Here is a 12,856-nt window from a genome sequence, read left to right as displayed (position 1 = left end):
TTTCAGAAAGGATGTTAGATCATGCCTTTAACTGAGGTGGACAACACCCCCCTGCAGATTTCTACACTACAGTTCTCTGAACTCATTTTACAGAACACTCCATAGAATATATTTGATGTGTCTGCATTTTGGCACTAGTAAGAATTTATCAATTCTATTTTAGCTTTTATGGTTTTAATATGCAAAACAAAGAATGTACAAAAATGCTTTTAACCACTTTTAATATTAGAACTATACTATTTGCATATACCTCTGTATACAGATTAATTACAGATCAATATGCATTCCTTTGTATATGCCTTCCTCTCCAAGATAAAAAGAAAGCTTCCTGGGAAATATTTAAAGCTCATAGCCTGCAGTTCCAAGACAGTCATAAAAATACCAGGAAATTCTTTGGCAAGTTTTACTCTAACAGTTGTCAAGTACACTGACATTTTTATTACCACACATACTGCTGCTCTCTTTGCTTCTTCGGAATGTACCATCTTTAGTTTAGTTCATGTTTGTCTCCTGACTTGAAAGAAAGCTGTTTTCAAACTGTGCACCAAGGAAGGGTTAAAGGTGCTGTGCTTGGTGGTTATTGTGTCAGCCCTTGACTTCTGTGCTTGTCTGCCTACTTTGCAGGCTAAGGCAGGCACTCTGTTCCTTAAATAGGGGTGGCTTTAATAGGAGTTTATTGTATTTGGAAATTGTGATGTCTGTAAATCTAACTGACAAGGTGAGGGAATATGGTGTTCAGTATGTGACTGTCTATAAAGTAATTCTACTTGAGTAAAACTTATAGTTAACTCTTTCATAAAGTTTTGTAAAAAGTAGAATCCTCCCACAGGGATCACTCTGCCAAATTTGGAACCTGGTCAATAGCAGAAGTGTGATGTTGTGAGGATTACAGTCCTTTAAATTTGGACACAACCTTAAGCATGCAAGCAAACCTCTGAGAAAGAGGCTTTGTTCATGATAGCCTCTAATACATCCTCACCACTGTAAGAGCAGCTCATAAAGCAGATTTAAAATGTTCCCTTAACCTGAGTGCACTCCCAAGTTATGCATTAGATCAATTCCACCATTCTGAGTGCCTGAATAGGTATACCCATGAAAACTGTAATGTTTTTTGCTAATCTAAATGAAATGGATTTTTCTTTCCTCGCCACCTTATGTGGATATTTCTCACAAGACCCCTTTCCCCAGCTTTTATTCAGTCTTCAAAAAGATTTGAAACTATTACACAGACCTGCAGATCTAAAATGACAAAGATTAATGCTTTATAATGCTCCTCTCCTTGGCTTCTGGAAAGGAAGAAAACACTTGCATTTTGTCATGAAAAGAAATCTTATATCAGGACTAAGAACCTAAGAGATTGTGTTTTTTAATAAGTATCATGACAATTTCAGCTGATTTTAAATAGTAGTTAAGTTTGAGAGATATGATTTCACTTTTTATCAGAGTTTGTGTAGGTGAATCGTAACATTCAAGACCATCTCCCTTTTAACAAAATGCCACGGAAGTCATTAATGAATAATGAGTAAGTGCAAGACAACAGAATCTTTATGCCATGACAGTCTCTTATTTGCAGGAAGTAAAATCAGAGCACAATGTGCAATAACTGATAACCAGAGGAATCTCACTGTCATGCAGACATAATCATAGGCACAGTTGGGAGAGTACCCAACGTGCCGTTCCAGAAGGTTCACAAGAACCTCTGCAGCAGAAGGTCTGACAGCATTTCTGGCAGCCAGCAGTGGGCAGAGTTACAGCAGGCAGCATATGGCAAAAAACAGAAATTGGCCATCTGGAAGCAGAGAGTTGCACAGGCCAGGGGGTGCAGTGCTAATGTAATTATAATCACTGCTTACTCTCTTTTTCAGCTAAACAGCTTTTTAAGGATTTTAGACTGAAGCCTGAAATTAACTGTCAAAGAGTCATGGTGCAATACAGCCACAAAACAAAGAATGACAGTTTCTGCATTTTGCTTTTTAAATAAATAAGAGTGAAAGAGATCAAATTTTGGGTCAGCTGCACTTCAGTTATATTTACTCTGTCTAGTAGTTGCCAAAAGTCAAGAACCTTTCTCTAAACTTGTTTTACAAGTTTATTTGTAGGCTATTACAACTATTGCTCAAATTATAATCAAACTCAAGTTAAATATTACTGTTCTTGTAGATTAAAAAGGTATGTCACAACATACCAATTTCAGTTTTTCCTGACTTTGCATCAAGACTGTGAAGACCTGGTCTACTACCTCAGTTCTAGTCTTTATGAGCATTCAGGACAAATTGATCCCTTTGTGTGGAGCTTCCAAATTAGGTTAGAAAACTCAGGTAATTGTTTCAACTCACTCAGTTGCTGGTGAAATATAGGGCTCTGCAGGCACTTCAGCTCTTAGCTATCCATCCCTGTAGACTTTAGGCAGATGAACTGAGTAGTGAATTCTTTGAGATTTTCTATAGGAATTCCTGTGTCCATGAGATGGTATTACCTCGACAAATTTTGAAACACAAGGAAAAGGTGATCTATCTTGCTAGTGATGCTCATTATATTATTGCCTTGTGGAAATTACTAAAATTCCTTTCTGCAAAGGAACAGCAACTGAGTGCTGCTTTTGCAACACTACAAATGTGTTCTGTTCCCTTACAGATATAAGTGCAAAACCCCTCCACAACCACATTTGTAGATAATCTCATCTAAGAACAGGCAGGAAAAAAATTAATTACATAATCAAGCAGTGTTAAAGATGGAGTGAAGAGGTTAAATCTTACACTGTCATTCTCCTTTTAGAGGAGCTTTTAGAGTGGAACAAAACCATTTTTGCTGTATTACCTACTTTAGCACGGTTTGCCTTAGTTTAATAGGTTTGGTTCTGATTTCAGAGGAAACCGAGCTATTTGAATACAAAAGTATCCTTATAAAAGATGGAAGCACATACAGGGCTTTATATAATAACAGCCTGCCACAACAGGCTGTTGATGTTGAAGCCTGAAAAAAGAAGTCTAAAGACAGACTTTTGCACTTCACAGTAATTTCTTCACCAAACCAAATAACTTGGGTTTAGTGTTCAATATACATCTGTAAGTGAAGACTGAGTATAAGCCACTTAACATGAGACATTTTTCTCTATTTTAAATGTTACATACTAATATGTTCATGCTTTGCTTATCCATTAAGATAAGACCATGCATTTAAACATCACTGTTACACACTTTGTAAAAACAGGCATTTAACACACACTCACATTCTAATCTGCCATCTTTTGCTGCAAGGCAAGAGGTTTTGGGACCTAGAACTACAGCTGTTACAAATGAAGAAGGAATGATCTACCTTAGTTGTGCTCCTGTTGCAAGAGCCCTTACATGAGAACAGCTTTCTGACTGGCTTTCAGTTCCAGCACTGTGGTGATCAGCTTTGGCAACAGCTCTGGGGCTTCCCACCTGCCTAACCTGTCAAATGAAATGCTGTTAAGGAAAGGCTGAAATCTGTCTTAGTCAAACTGTCTACAACTGTAGCATGGACCAAATTTCTGTTTTTAAACTGATGGATATAGACTTTCATGGGAGAATTAATTAAAACAATTAATTAGAAGTCTAGCAGTTAGGTAAGTAGCAATTATTTACCTGCATCTGAAATTAAGCCAAATCACAGCAAAGTTCTGTCTTGCCCAAATAATTCTGAATGGGTAACAAGACAAGAGAACAGCTCAGCTCTGTGTCCTCAGTTCTGGCATTTAACCCATTTGTCCCATGAAAGTTCCTGTTACAAAAAATAGCTACTACAAAGCAAGTGAACTTGCAAGAAGCAAATCTGTGTTTCCTCCCAGGAGCTCACAATCAATCAACACAGGGGCCTGAAATAAAAGGATAATGTCTGTGGCTGGCCTGCTCAGTAGTTTAGTTTTCATATGGTCTGGAACTGCAGCACTCCACCTAGAATGCTGCATGAAACTTTCCAGCTGTGTTGAGTTTGTCTGAGCTGGGGTGTTTTGCATAAGACTAACAAACTGCCCACGTAGGCACTGCACAGGCCAGACCTTCAGCCAGCATAACTTAACACTGCTATGCTGCCTGCCTGAATATATATTCACAAAGGACAAATTTGGTATCTTTTTTTCCCCACTGCGGTGCACTCAAGTTTGTTCTTCAAAAGCAAGAAAAAACATGGCTTCTCAGCAGAAAAAAATCAAACAGAAAAGTGCACTTCTGTCACACGAAATAGTGACAGTTTTATAATTGATGTTCATACAAAAAAGGCTCAGTTGTAGAAAGTCAATTTATTGTTGAAATAAACGACTTATTTACAGAAATAGGTACTTTACAGTTTAACAAAGCAGGCAAAATTCTTCTCAGAATAAGGTACCATAACAGTGACAAATTGTCACCATCTAAATGCAGTTTATTCCAAAAAGAAATCTACAGAAATCATCAAACTAAATCATACCAATCACATAATAAAATGCTGTCCCTTGCAACTACAATGGTATAAAAAGACTTATTATCAGTCAGGATCTAGTGGATTAAACATCTGCTATACTTCTTTCTTCTTGAGTATTAGTGGACCTACATTATCTCCTGTTAATTCATTGTGCTTGTTGTGGGAGCCATCACAGACAGGGAACTGAAAGAAAACATACATGAGGAGTCAGCATAACTCTATACAGCAATTGCAAGGTGATTTCTGTACTTGTTTCTACACCAAGAGCACTTTGAGAATGTTGCTAGTTCTTCCTATTATGTCCTGTTTCAACATCAAACTCTCTTGTCTCCTATCAGACAGGAAACACATGATATGAAGGAAAACAAAGAGTGTTAATGGGTAACTACATTTGTGAGGTCCTAAAGTAGCTGTTCTTAGACACAAAGTTAGGGATGAACCCTTTTTTCCCTGAGGAAACAGAAAGCAGAGCAGCCATCACAGCTACAAATGGTTTAAAATTTACTGTGGAACTAGTAAAAGTGCTCTTAATAGATTTAATCATTTGCAGCCAGAAAGCACATCTTTAAGAAAAGCTGAAATTCTTGGCTGATAAGTCCAAAGTGAGAATAGTTGAGTGACTTTCTTCAGTTCAGAGCAGATTTTTTTTTGTTAAAACAGGAAAGCATTTGGTCCAGAGAGAACAAAACCAGAGTGCAGTCAGGACATTCAAAATTGAATCAGGAAATTCAAATGGAGGCTAGATGAAAAAATGCTCATTGACATCTGGTTGATTTGGGGGATACAGACTATCCAAATCAGTCATCTGACTGCTCTGGACTTGCTGCGGGGCGGTATATGCTCTGCCTCACCAGTACAGGGCCAGTCTTACTTTCATTCTAATAAGAACAACTTTCTAAGCATTGTTTTTTATAAAACAAGAGTAGTTACCTTCTAATTAGTTGCAATGTATTTCAAAATAGTAAACAAAACTTGGTTGGTTTTATTCTGTTCACATGTGGTCACTCTCTAAATGTTTCTAGAAAAGCCCTACTGCATTTCTTTCAAGTTTCTTCTGCATGGAGAGATCCACATGGAGAAAAAATAAGAAATGTGCCATTCTGCAAAACTCAGGAAGATGTCCCACCTCCAGAGAAAAACAAGAGGTCGACATGTAGCAATTCACCACTGAAGCACTGATAAAAATACGCAAGTTTCAATCTAATCCTTACCGTCTTGGAACGCCAACACCTGCAGTAAGCTTTAGTGAGGCACAGATCTTCAATGTTTATTTCATTCACAACTTTGGGATTTTCCTTCTGGATCTTGAGGTTAATCAAGCTGTCCTTCTGCTGTTTCTTCTTGGGGAGGAAAGGCCGCACAGCGAGGTACCCGAGCAGGGCCAGCACGCCCAGGAAAGGCAGTAACCGCAGCCATTCTGAAACTAAACACAGGTGGGAGTTAGACTGGCACTCAAGTTCGGTGCAGTGTCAGCTACTTTCAAATGGCTTAGGCTGAGAGCAGGAGCTGCTCAGTCAGCAAAGCTCTGAGCAAGCAACACTCCATGGGTAAACCTTACAAAGAAAGAAGACACAGATTAAATTCTGGCATTTACTACAACCGAAGTAAAAATCTGGCTCATAGAACTTCATTGGAATTTTAAGAGACTAGAAGATTATTCAGTGGAAAAGAATAAATCCAAAACAAAATATTTACTGAAATGGAGAACCCTAAAATTACAGGGGTTCTGCTCACTTGCAGTAAACCAGCACTTGTACTTGTGCATGATTACGTGTGGTAAGTATATTCATTGCAGGTATCTTAAAATTCTGTATATAAAAAACTATCCAATACATTTTATAATCAAATTTTTAATCATTTACTTGAGGGTTTTATCTTACTGGAAGTTTTTATCATTTTATTTGTTCCAAGTTTATTTAGAAACTTTTGGTAGAAATTATACAGATTATTAGGTAAACACTAGCAAAACCGCTACCAAACTTTCTGGTTTTATTTTTCAGACCTCTTTTTGCTCAGGGATCTGCAACCAATTTCTACAACTCAGAGAAAGAAAGAATTTGAGATCAGTAAGTCAAGTCACAGAAGATTGCTTTTTACCAAGGTAAGAATACTCTTTTAAGTACATGTAAAGGATACAAGTTAACTCACTGCAGATTTGGCTGCCTTGCTACATTATTAAAAATCTAGGCCTACTGGCGAGAAAGTCACTGGAGTTTTCAAGAAACTCATCAATACCTGGCATAGTAGATTAGGTAGGTAGGTAGGTAGGTAGGTAGGTAGGTAGGTAGGTAGGTAGGTAGATAGGTAGATAGATAGATAGATAGATAGATAGATAGATAGATAGATAGATAGATAGATAGATAGATGATAGATAGATAGATAGATAGATAGATAGATAGATAGATAGATAGATAGATAGATAGATGTGGATCCGCTTTTCCAGCAACACATGCTGTGACAATACTCAATACTATAATGTAAATATCGTGGTACAATAAAGGCTGATAACATTTTTCTGGATTTCTGGGGAATATATTGAATCTAAACATTCATATAGAAGACAGTTTAAAAATAATTTTAAAAATAGAGAAATAAGTAAGTATAATGAGCTGGAGCACAAACAGCTGCACAAACACTTTGTAAGACAAGACACTGTAATCAAGTTACTCTTCTAAATTATTTAGGATCAGAACACAGCAAAATTTTGTTCTACAGTTTGTTTTTTTTTAAATTAAGATGTACGAGAAAATGCAATAGAGCAGGATAAGGATGCTAAGTGGGTTGTAGCTTGCAGAAAACAAACTATCCGGTATAGCTTGATTTTGTTTGTACTCACAGAACAAACTCACAGAATATGCTTCTGCTAATAATTTTCCAGTTAGAATACAGTGAAATTCTTAAGAATTTGATTTTTTTGGAAGTACACCATGTAACAAAATACCTTATGGGGCTAATTTTATGTTCTTGGGAGTTTTCTATAGCATTTGATGTTACAGCCACACTTAGTGCAGTTATCTGGAAATGCATCATAGCTGCAAAAATGCTAAAGGTGCTCCAAGAACTTTCAGTAGTTACTTCTCCACTGCACTTACAATGGTCCCTACACAAAACAACTGACAAAATTTGCTAAGACTCACTGCAATATAATCTCTATTGCTCTTTTCTCAGTTCCTCGAACGAGCTGTAAGCCCTAAGGAATAATTAACACTGAAATACTTATGCATTTTCAGCTACACAAAGTACTGAGTTTCCTGGACAGCAGTGCTTGTTTGCCTTTTCTATCATTACTGTTCCAGAACACTTTATCAGCAGGAATCCAAATGCACTTTCTGACCTTACATGAAGAACTGACTTGGAACGTACTTTAACAGAGAGGGAAAATATTTGGTCACTTAAAAAAAATTCCAAACTGAGTAACAAACCTGACCATTGGCAAAAAGGTGGACATCTACAAAGCTACCCTTCTGAACTCAAAGACAGAACAGACATTCCAAGAGGTGCACCAAAACCAGGGCACCTACCCAGTGTGCGGTGAATACAACTGGCCTAAGGATGACACACAAAAAGGAAATGTCTGATGTCAGAACTAAATGTTGTTAAAAAAGACCAACAACTAAACAGCAAGCAGCATCTTATAATCTGAACATGAGCCAGCAGTGTGCCCAGGTGGCCAAGAAGGCGAATGGCATCCCAACCTGTATCAGCACTAGTGTGGCCAGCAGGACCAGGGCAGTGATCACTCCCCCTGTACTCAGCACTGGTGAGGCCACACCTTGAGTGCTGTGTCAAGTTCTGGACCTCTCACTACAACAAAGGCATTGAGGTGCTGGAGCGAGTCCAGAGGAGGGCAGTGTACTCGTGAAGGGCCTGAAGCACAAGTCCTGTGAGGAACAGTTGTGGAAGCTGAGGTTGTTTAGCCTGGAGAAGAGGAGGCTCAGGGGAGACCTTATCACTCTCTTATCGGCCTCTTCTCCCAGGAAACTAGTGACAAGATGGGAGGAAATGGTCTCAAGCTGTGCTAGGGGGAGGCTTAGATTGACTCTTAGGAAAAATTTCTTTACTGAAACTGTGGTCAAACATTGAAACAGGAGGCTTAGCGAAGTGATGAAGTCATCCCTAGAAATGTTCAAAAGGCACTTTGGTTTAGGGGGTCCAGTTTAGGAGTGAAGATGGAAGTGATGGGTTAATGGTTGGACTCAGTGATCTTGAACGCAGTGATCTTAGGAGAGTTCTTTTTCAACTTCTATGATTCTGTGATCTCAGTTTATCTTGATACTCCCTGATAAAACATCAAAATCCAAACAGTAGTCATGGGAGACTCATAACCAGTTGGGTTCATTCAATTGAAACAGGAACATGATAGCTATAACTTCTGAGAAAGGAAATTAGAAACAAACATGAATAGGAAGTACAAGAATATTATTTATGATAGTTATTATTTAACATTTTACCATGCTAACTGCTGATAAATAGTTGACCTCACCAGCCAACCATTTCTTTGCTTATTTCTAATCTGGGAGTCTCTGGAAAGCCCCCAGTTACATCTATGTTTACACTAATCATAAACTGACTTGTTATTGCCAAAAGACTGCCAGAAACTCGTGTTTAAACTGAAAAATCAACATGATCACGCTTCTAGGGCATGAGATACAAGATACTGTCAAAAAGTAAAGATATCAGAGATCTTTCAGTTGGGTGGGCAGCAATGGGAGACAAACTTCACCCACAGTAATGCAATGAAGCCTTCCTACAATGGTAAGTTGCTCTGTGTTTTTGTAGCCATTCATTCCTTTCTGAAGCAGATGTAAGGCAATTCACAAGACTTATTTTCACAGCTGACAACTCAGCATTCAGCAATTACATTGACTCTGGAGATCCTTTATCAGTTTTGCTACATGGGAAGAGGCCGCCTTTGGAGCCAGACATGAAGAGCAGTGTATCAGAGAGGTGAGTCTTCAAGCTTAACTTGTGCTAGATAGAGACCAATCCCAAAGGTAAGTTCTGGAAAGTACCAGAAACGAGACAATTCCAAGAAGCTGAGGCAATGGACCATAGGCCACAGTTACATGTTCAAGGAGAGGTTGTCTTGATTTTTAGTTCAACAGTAACAAGTCCAAAAACAAGAAACACATATACTGTGAGCTGAAAGGGACCAGCCATGCACCGAGAGTCAAATCAAAGCAGGTATTCCCTGCTTTTCTTCCATCAACTACTTCTTTGATATCTTTCACTTTGATTTGTTTCAGCTAATTTCTGTGGAAATAATCCTATGCAGACCCAAAAGCAGCCTCTTACAGTAACAGCTCAACTGCAAACCTAAATTTTAACGAGTACTAACTACCAGACAAAATGAAGATTTGAACTGTGATTGCATATTCTCCAAAATGATGAAGTTCTTTGTGCAAATTCAAATTGCTTACTAATTACATTCTCCTCAGAACTAATAAACAGATGTGTATGCTAAATGTTTTCAGTTGTTTGCTTTTTGAGGTGAATGTCTATGCCATTTTAATGACATCTTCCAAGATATAAAGCAACGCTGGCATGAGACAACAGTTCATTTCACTGAACTCGAGAAGGGAAGGCTGAAGCAGCTCTGACAGGACATAGAGAGGCTTCTGAACAGCAGGAGCGTGATAATTTAGATATCCACTTTCAAACCCAAGGTCAAGCATTCTTTCCTTCCTCCCTCATTGCTTTTACTCAGGAGTTATGCACTGGATGTTAACAGTCTTGCTCTTCAAGCATGTAGTTTTTCATTCTGGTTTGGTAAGGTCACAACAGACAGCAGGTGTTAAGATTTTTAATTGGCACACTATATAACATCCTATAAACAAAAAGGTGCTTCTTAGAGTTTTGGGCTGTTGTTCTACAAGTGATGCACTACAGGAACTGAAGTTGCATCTGCCTGGAAGCCAATAAAGGTTTACAGAAGCAATGAAAGAGCTAACAAGACTGCACTGTTCCAAATCCAGGTCCTGACCTGCCTTTGCAAACAAGGTCAATGCTAATGGGTATGTTACAGCGCTGGACCCTGACTAAGTTCAGTAGATGCCACCAAAGGACAAACACTAATGCACTTTAAATCCTTTTAGATCTCACTTTCCAAAAAGAAGCAAAGAAAAATGCTTTGCCAAAGAATATACTCTGTAATTTGTAGGAGTAGTGAACACAACAGAGAACATTAATCTAATCTTCTCTATTGTCTAACACTTTCACTAATGGTAATTCACTGTGAAATAAATCCCAGAACTGGGAATTCCCTGCTCCTAGAGGCTTATGACTTTAGGACAGGACAAACTAACACCACAGCACCAACACAAAAGAGGCAGCACTTGCTGAAGCAATCGTTTTCTCGGGTGAAACTTAAGACTGACAGCAGCTCTGAGTGCATGTAAGGACAAGACTCTTCAATGAGCAATGACATTTCAATGACTTTCAATAACCTTTAAGCACTAAGAGATGATAATTTTTTAATTTAGGTGCCTAGGATGCAGTGTCCCACCATTTCCTTTTCTCAAGTCTCACCATGTTGTATTTACCCTCTGTCATAACTTTAAGCACCTTGTACAGTTTTGCTTTTTTTCCTCCATTTTCATTCACATCCAACCTAAGATGAAGATGTATTACAGCAGACACTAGTCTAGCTTACTGCTGAAAAAAATATAAAAATGTTGTTTCTATAGCTATGAATTTTTAATTACATCTTCACTTCCATTTTTAAGTCCAGTCAAAAAAATTACTGATAACTAGAGGCAGTGGATTTTTTCAGGTATCCTCATTAAATCCTGCCAGTTCTCAAGCAATTTGTGACTTGGTCCTCCTTTTACCTTTGTTAGTATTTTTGGGACTGACATTTCCCAGGCTTGGTCTCCACTTAAGATATCACCTGTTTGCCTCTTGCCCTCCCTCCAAATCCAAGGAAGTATCTGTCGATGGGGTAAATAAGATGACAGCAAAACAGTTCTCCCCCACTGCTCATACTATGAAAAAAACCCCAAAACACCGAAGTCCTGACTGGTTTTCAGAATGCTTTTCAGAGGTTTTCAGAATAAATTGTATTACAGCTATGTATGGTGAACAAATACAGACTGCACAATTAATGCTGTTACAGAAACACATGTTTGGACAAGTGAAGGAATGAGACTAAAGTATTACTAAACTTAACAACTTTTAAGTCAGTTTGTGGTTACAAGGGCAATGACTTAAGTAGGAAACAGCCAAATACTAGGAATAGGAAAATCTGCGTTGTTCTGTAGCTCTTTTTACCCCCTTCATCCCAACTTCGTAGCAGCTGAATTTCTCCTTTTGGTAAATATAATGAACAGCTTTTTCAAATGAGAGAGTAGCTTTGGAAAAAGAACAGTTCATTTAAAAGCTTGTCCTGAGAAAGACAATGGGACTTACAGTTTACAAGCAGCATAAACATGCTGGGGGGAAAAAAGATTCAAACCTGGCTTTAAATAAATTGTGCCTGTTCTAAATGTAACAATTTTCCATCACTGTTCATAGATACCTCACTGCTGCAAGATACAAGGCTGAATCTGCACTTCGAAGACTTCATCTACTTCCAGGGAGTTTCTGTTGAGAGCATTCCTCTTATTACCACGGAACTAATCTTGTCCCTTGACGCTGTTTGAGGTCCTGCCTGTCTTACACAGCCGAGCCTGGGCTCCGAGAGCCCCAGTTTGCAGAGCACTGGGAAGCGCTGAACACCCAGAGAATTTCCCAGAATTTAGTTTTCCTTCTTGTTCACTCTGTGACAGGCCTACGATCAATGAATGGGTATTTTCACGCTCTTGTCCATAAAATACTTACAAAAACTATTAAATTTAAAACAAAAAACAACCAAGTCCAAGCCCACTAACCTATGTATATGTACAAGCTCCTACAAAGAGATTTTTTTCCCCTTGTTTGAACCCGTTACAGATGGTGTCTTTACTCTGTGAAGAGGCCGCGTTTTGGGCCTCCAGCTAAAATCCCATTCCATCTATGCGTCCGGCCTCTGGCTCGCCAGCACCGAGAGGAATGTAAAGTTTAAGCACAACGCCAACATTTCCCTCCATCGCTGCACTTTATCCTGACAGCTTCCACCTCCCTTCCAGGGCACCTGAACCTGCTGTCGGGTCGTTCCGCTGCCGGGACAGTGTGAGGTCCGGGGTTCCCCGCGCCGTGGCGGACACCGCGGCCGATGCCCGAAGCGAGGAGCGGGAGCGCGGGCAGGCCACGCCGGGGCGGGAGGGGGCCGCGCTCCCCGCGCCTACCTGTGAGGCGGATGAAGCCGCCGACGCTCTCGGGCAGCGGCAGGCGCTTGAGGTAGGCGGGCAGCTGCACCTTCACGATGCGGGCCAGCGTGTCCAGCACCATGGCTGGGCCTTCGCGGCGCCGAGCCCGCCCCGCCGCGCATGCGCACAGGCCGCCAGCACGCTGCCCC

General features: G+C 39.5%; 1 protein-coding gene across 1 annotated transcript; it reads right to left on the bottom strand.

Annotated features, from left to right (window-relative positions):
* Positions 1-4,242: 4,242 nt before the first annotated feature.
* On the bottom strand, positions 4,243-12,832 carry CISD2 (CDGSH iron sulfur domain 2). The gene is made up of 3 exons (XM_071555939.1): positions 12,687-12,832; positions 5,634-5,845; positions 4,243-4,605 (listed from the first exon to the last, which is right to left on the bottom strand). Exons 1-3 carry the CDS (start codon positions 12,787-12,789, stop codon positions 4,516-4,518), a joined length of 405 nt encoding a protein of 134 aa, XP_071412040.1. The 5' UTR covers positions 12,790-12,832; the 3' UTR covers positions 4,243-4,515.
* Positions 12,833-12,856: the final 24 nt, after the last annotated feature.

This window comes from Pithys albifrons, chromosome 5 (genome assembly GCF_047495875.1).
Source record: "Pithys albifrons albifrons isolate INPA30051 chromosome 5, PitAlb_v1, whole genome shotgun sequence".
NCBI classification, from domain to species: Eukaryota; Metazoa; Chordata; class Aves; order Passeriformes; family Thamnophilidae; genus Pithys; species Pithys albifrons.
This window is presented reverse-complemented; position numbering and strand designations above follow the sequence as displayed.

Bases quoted from the DNA above. Each gene is read 5' to 3' on its own strand.
- CISD2 (XM_071555939.1), bottom strand. From the start codon at position 12,789: ATGGTGCTGGACACGCTGGCCCGCATCGTGAAGGTGCAGCTGCCCGCC. The intron at 5,846-12,686 runs GTAGGCGCGGGG...ACCTGTGTTTAG, and splicing joins CGGCTTCATCCGCCTCACAG to TTTCAGAATGGCTGCGGTTA. The intron at 4,606-5,633 runs GTAAGGATTAGA...GTTTTCTTTCAG, and splicing joins GGTGTTGGCGTTCCAAGACG to TTCCCTGTCTGTGATGGCTC.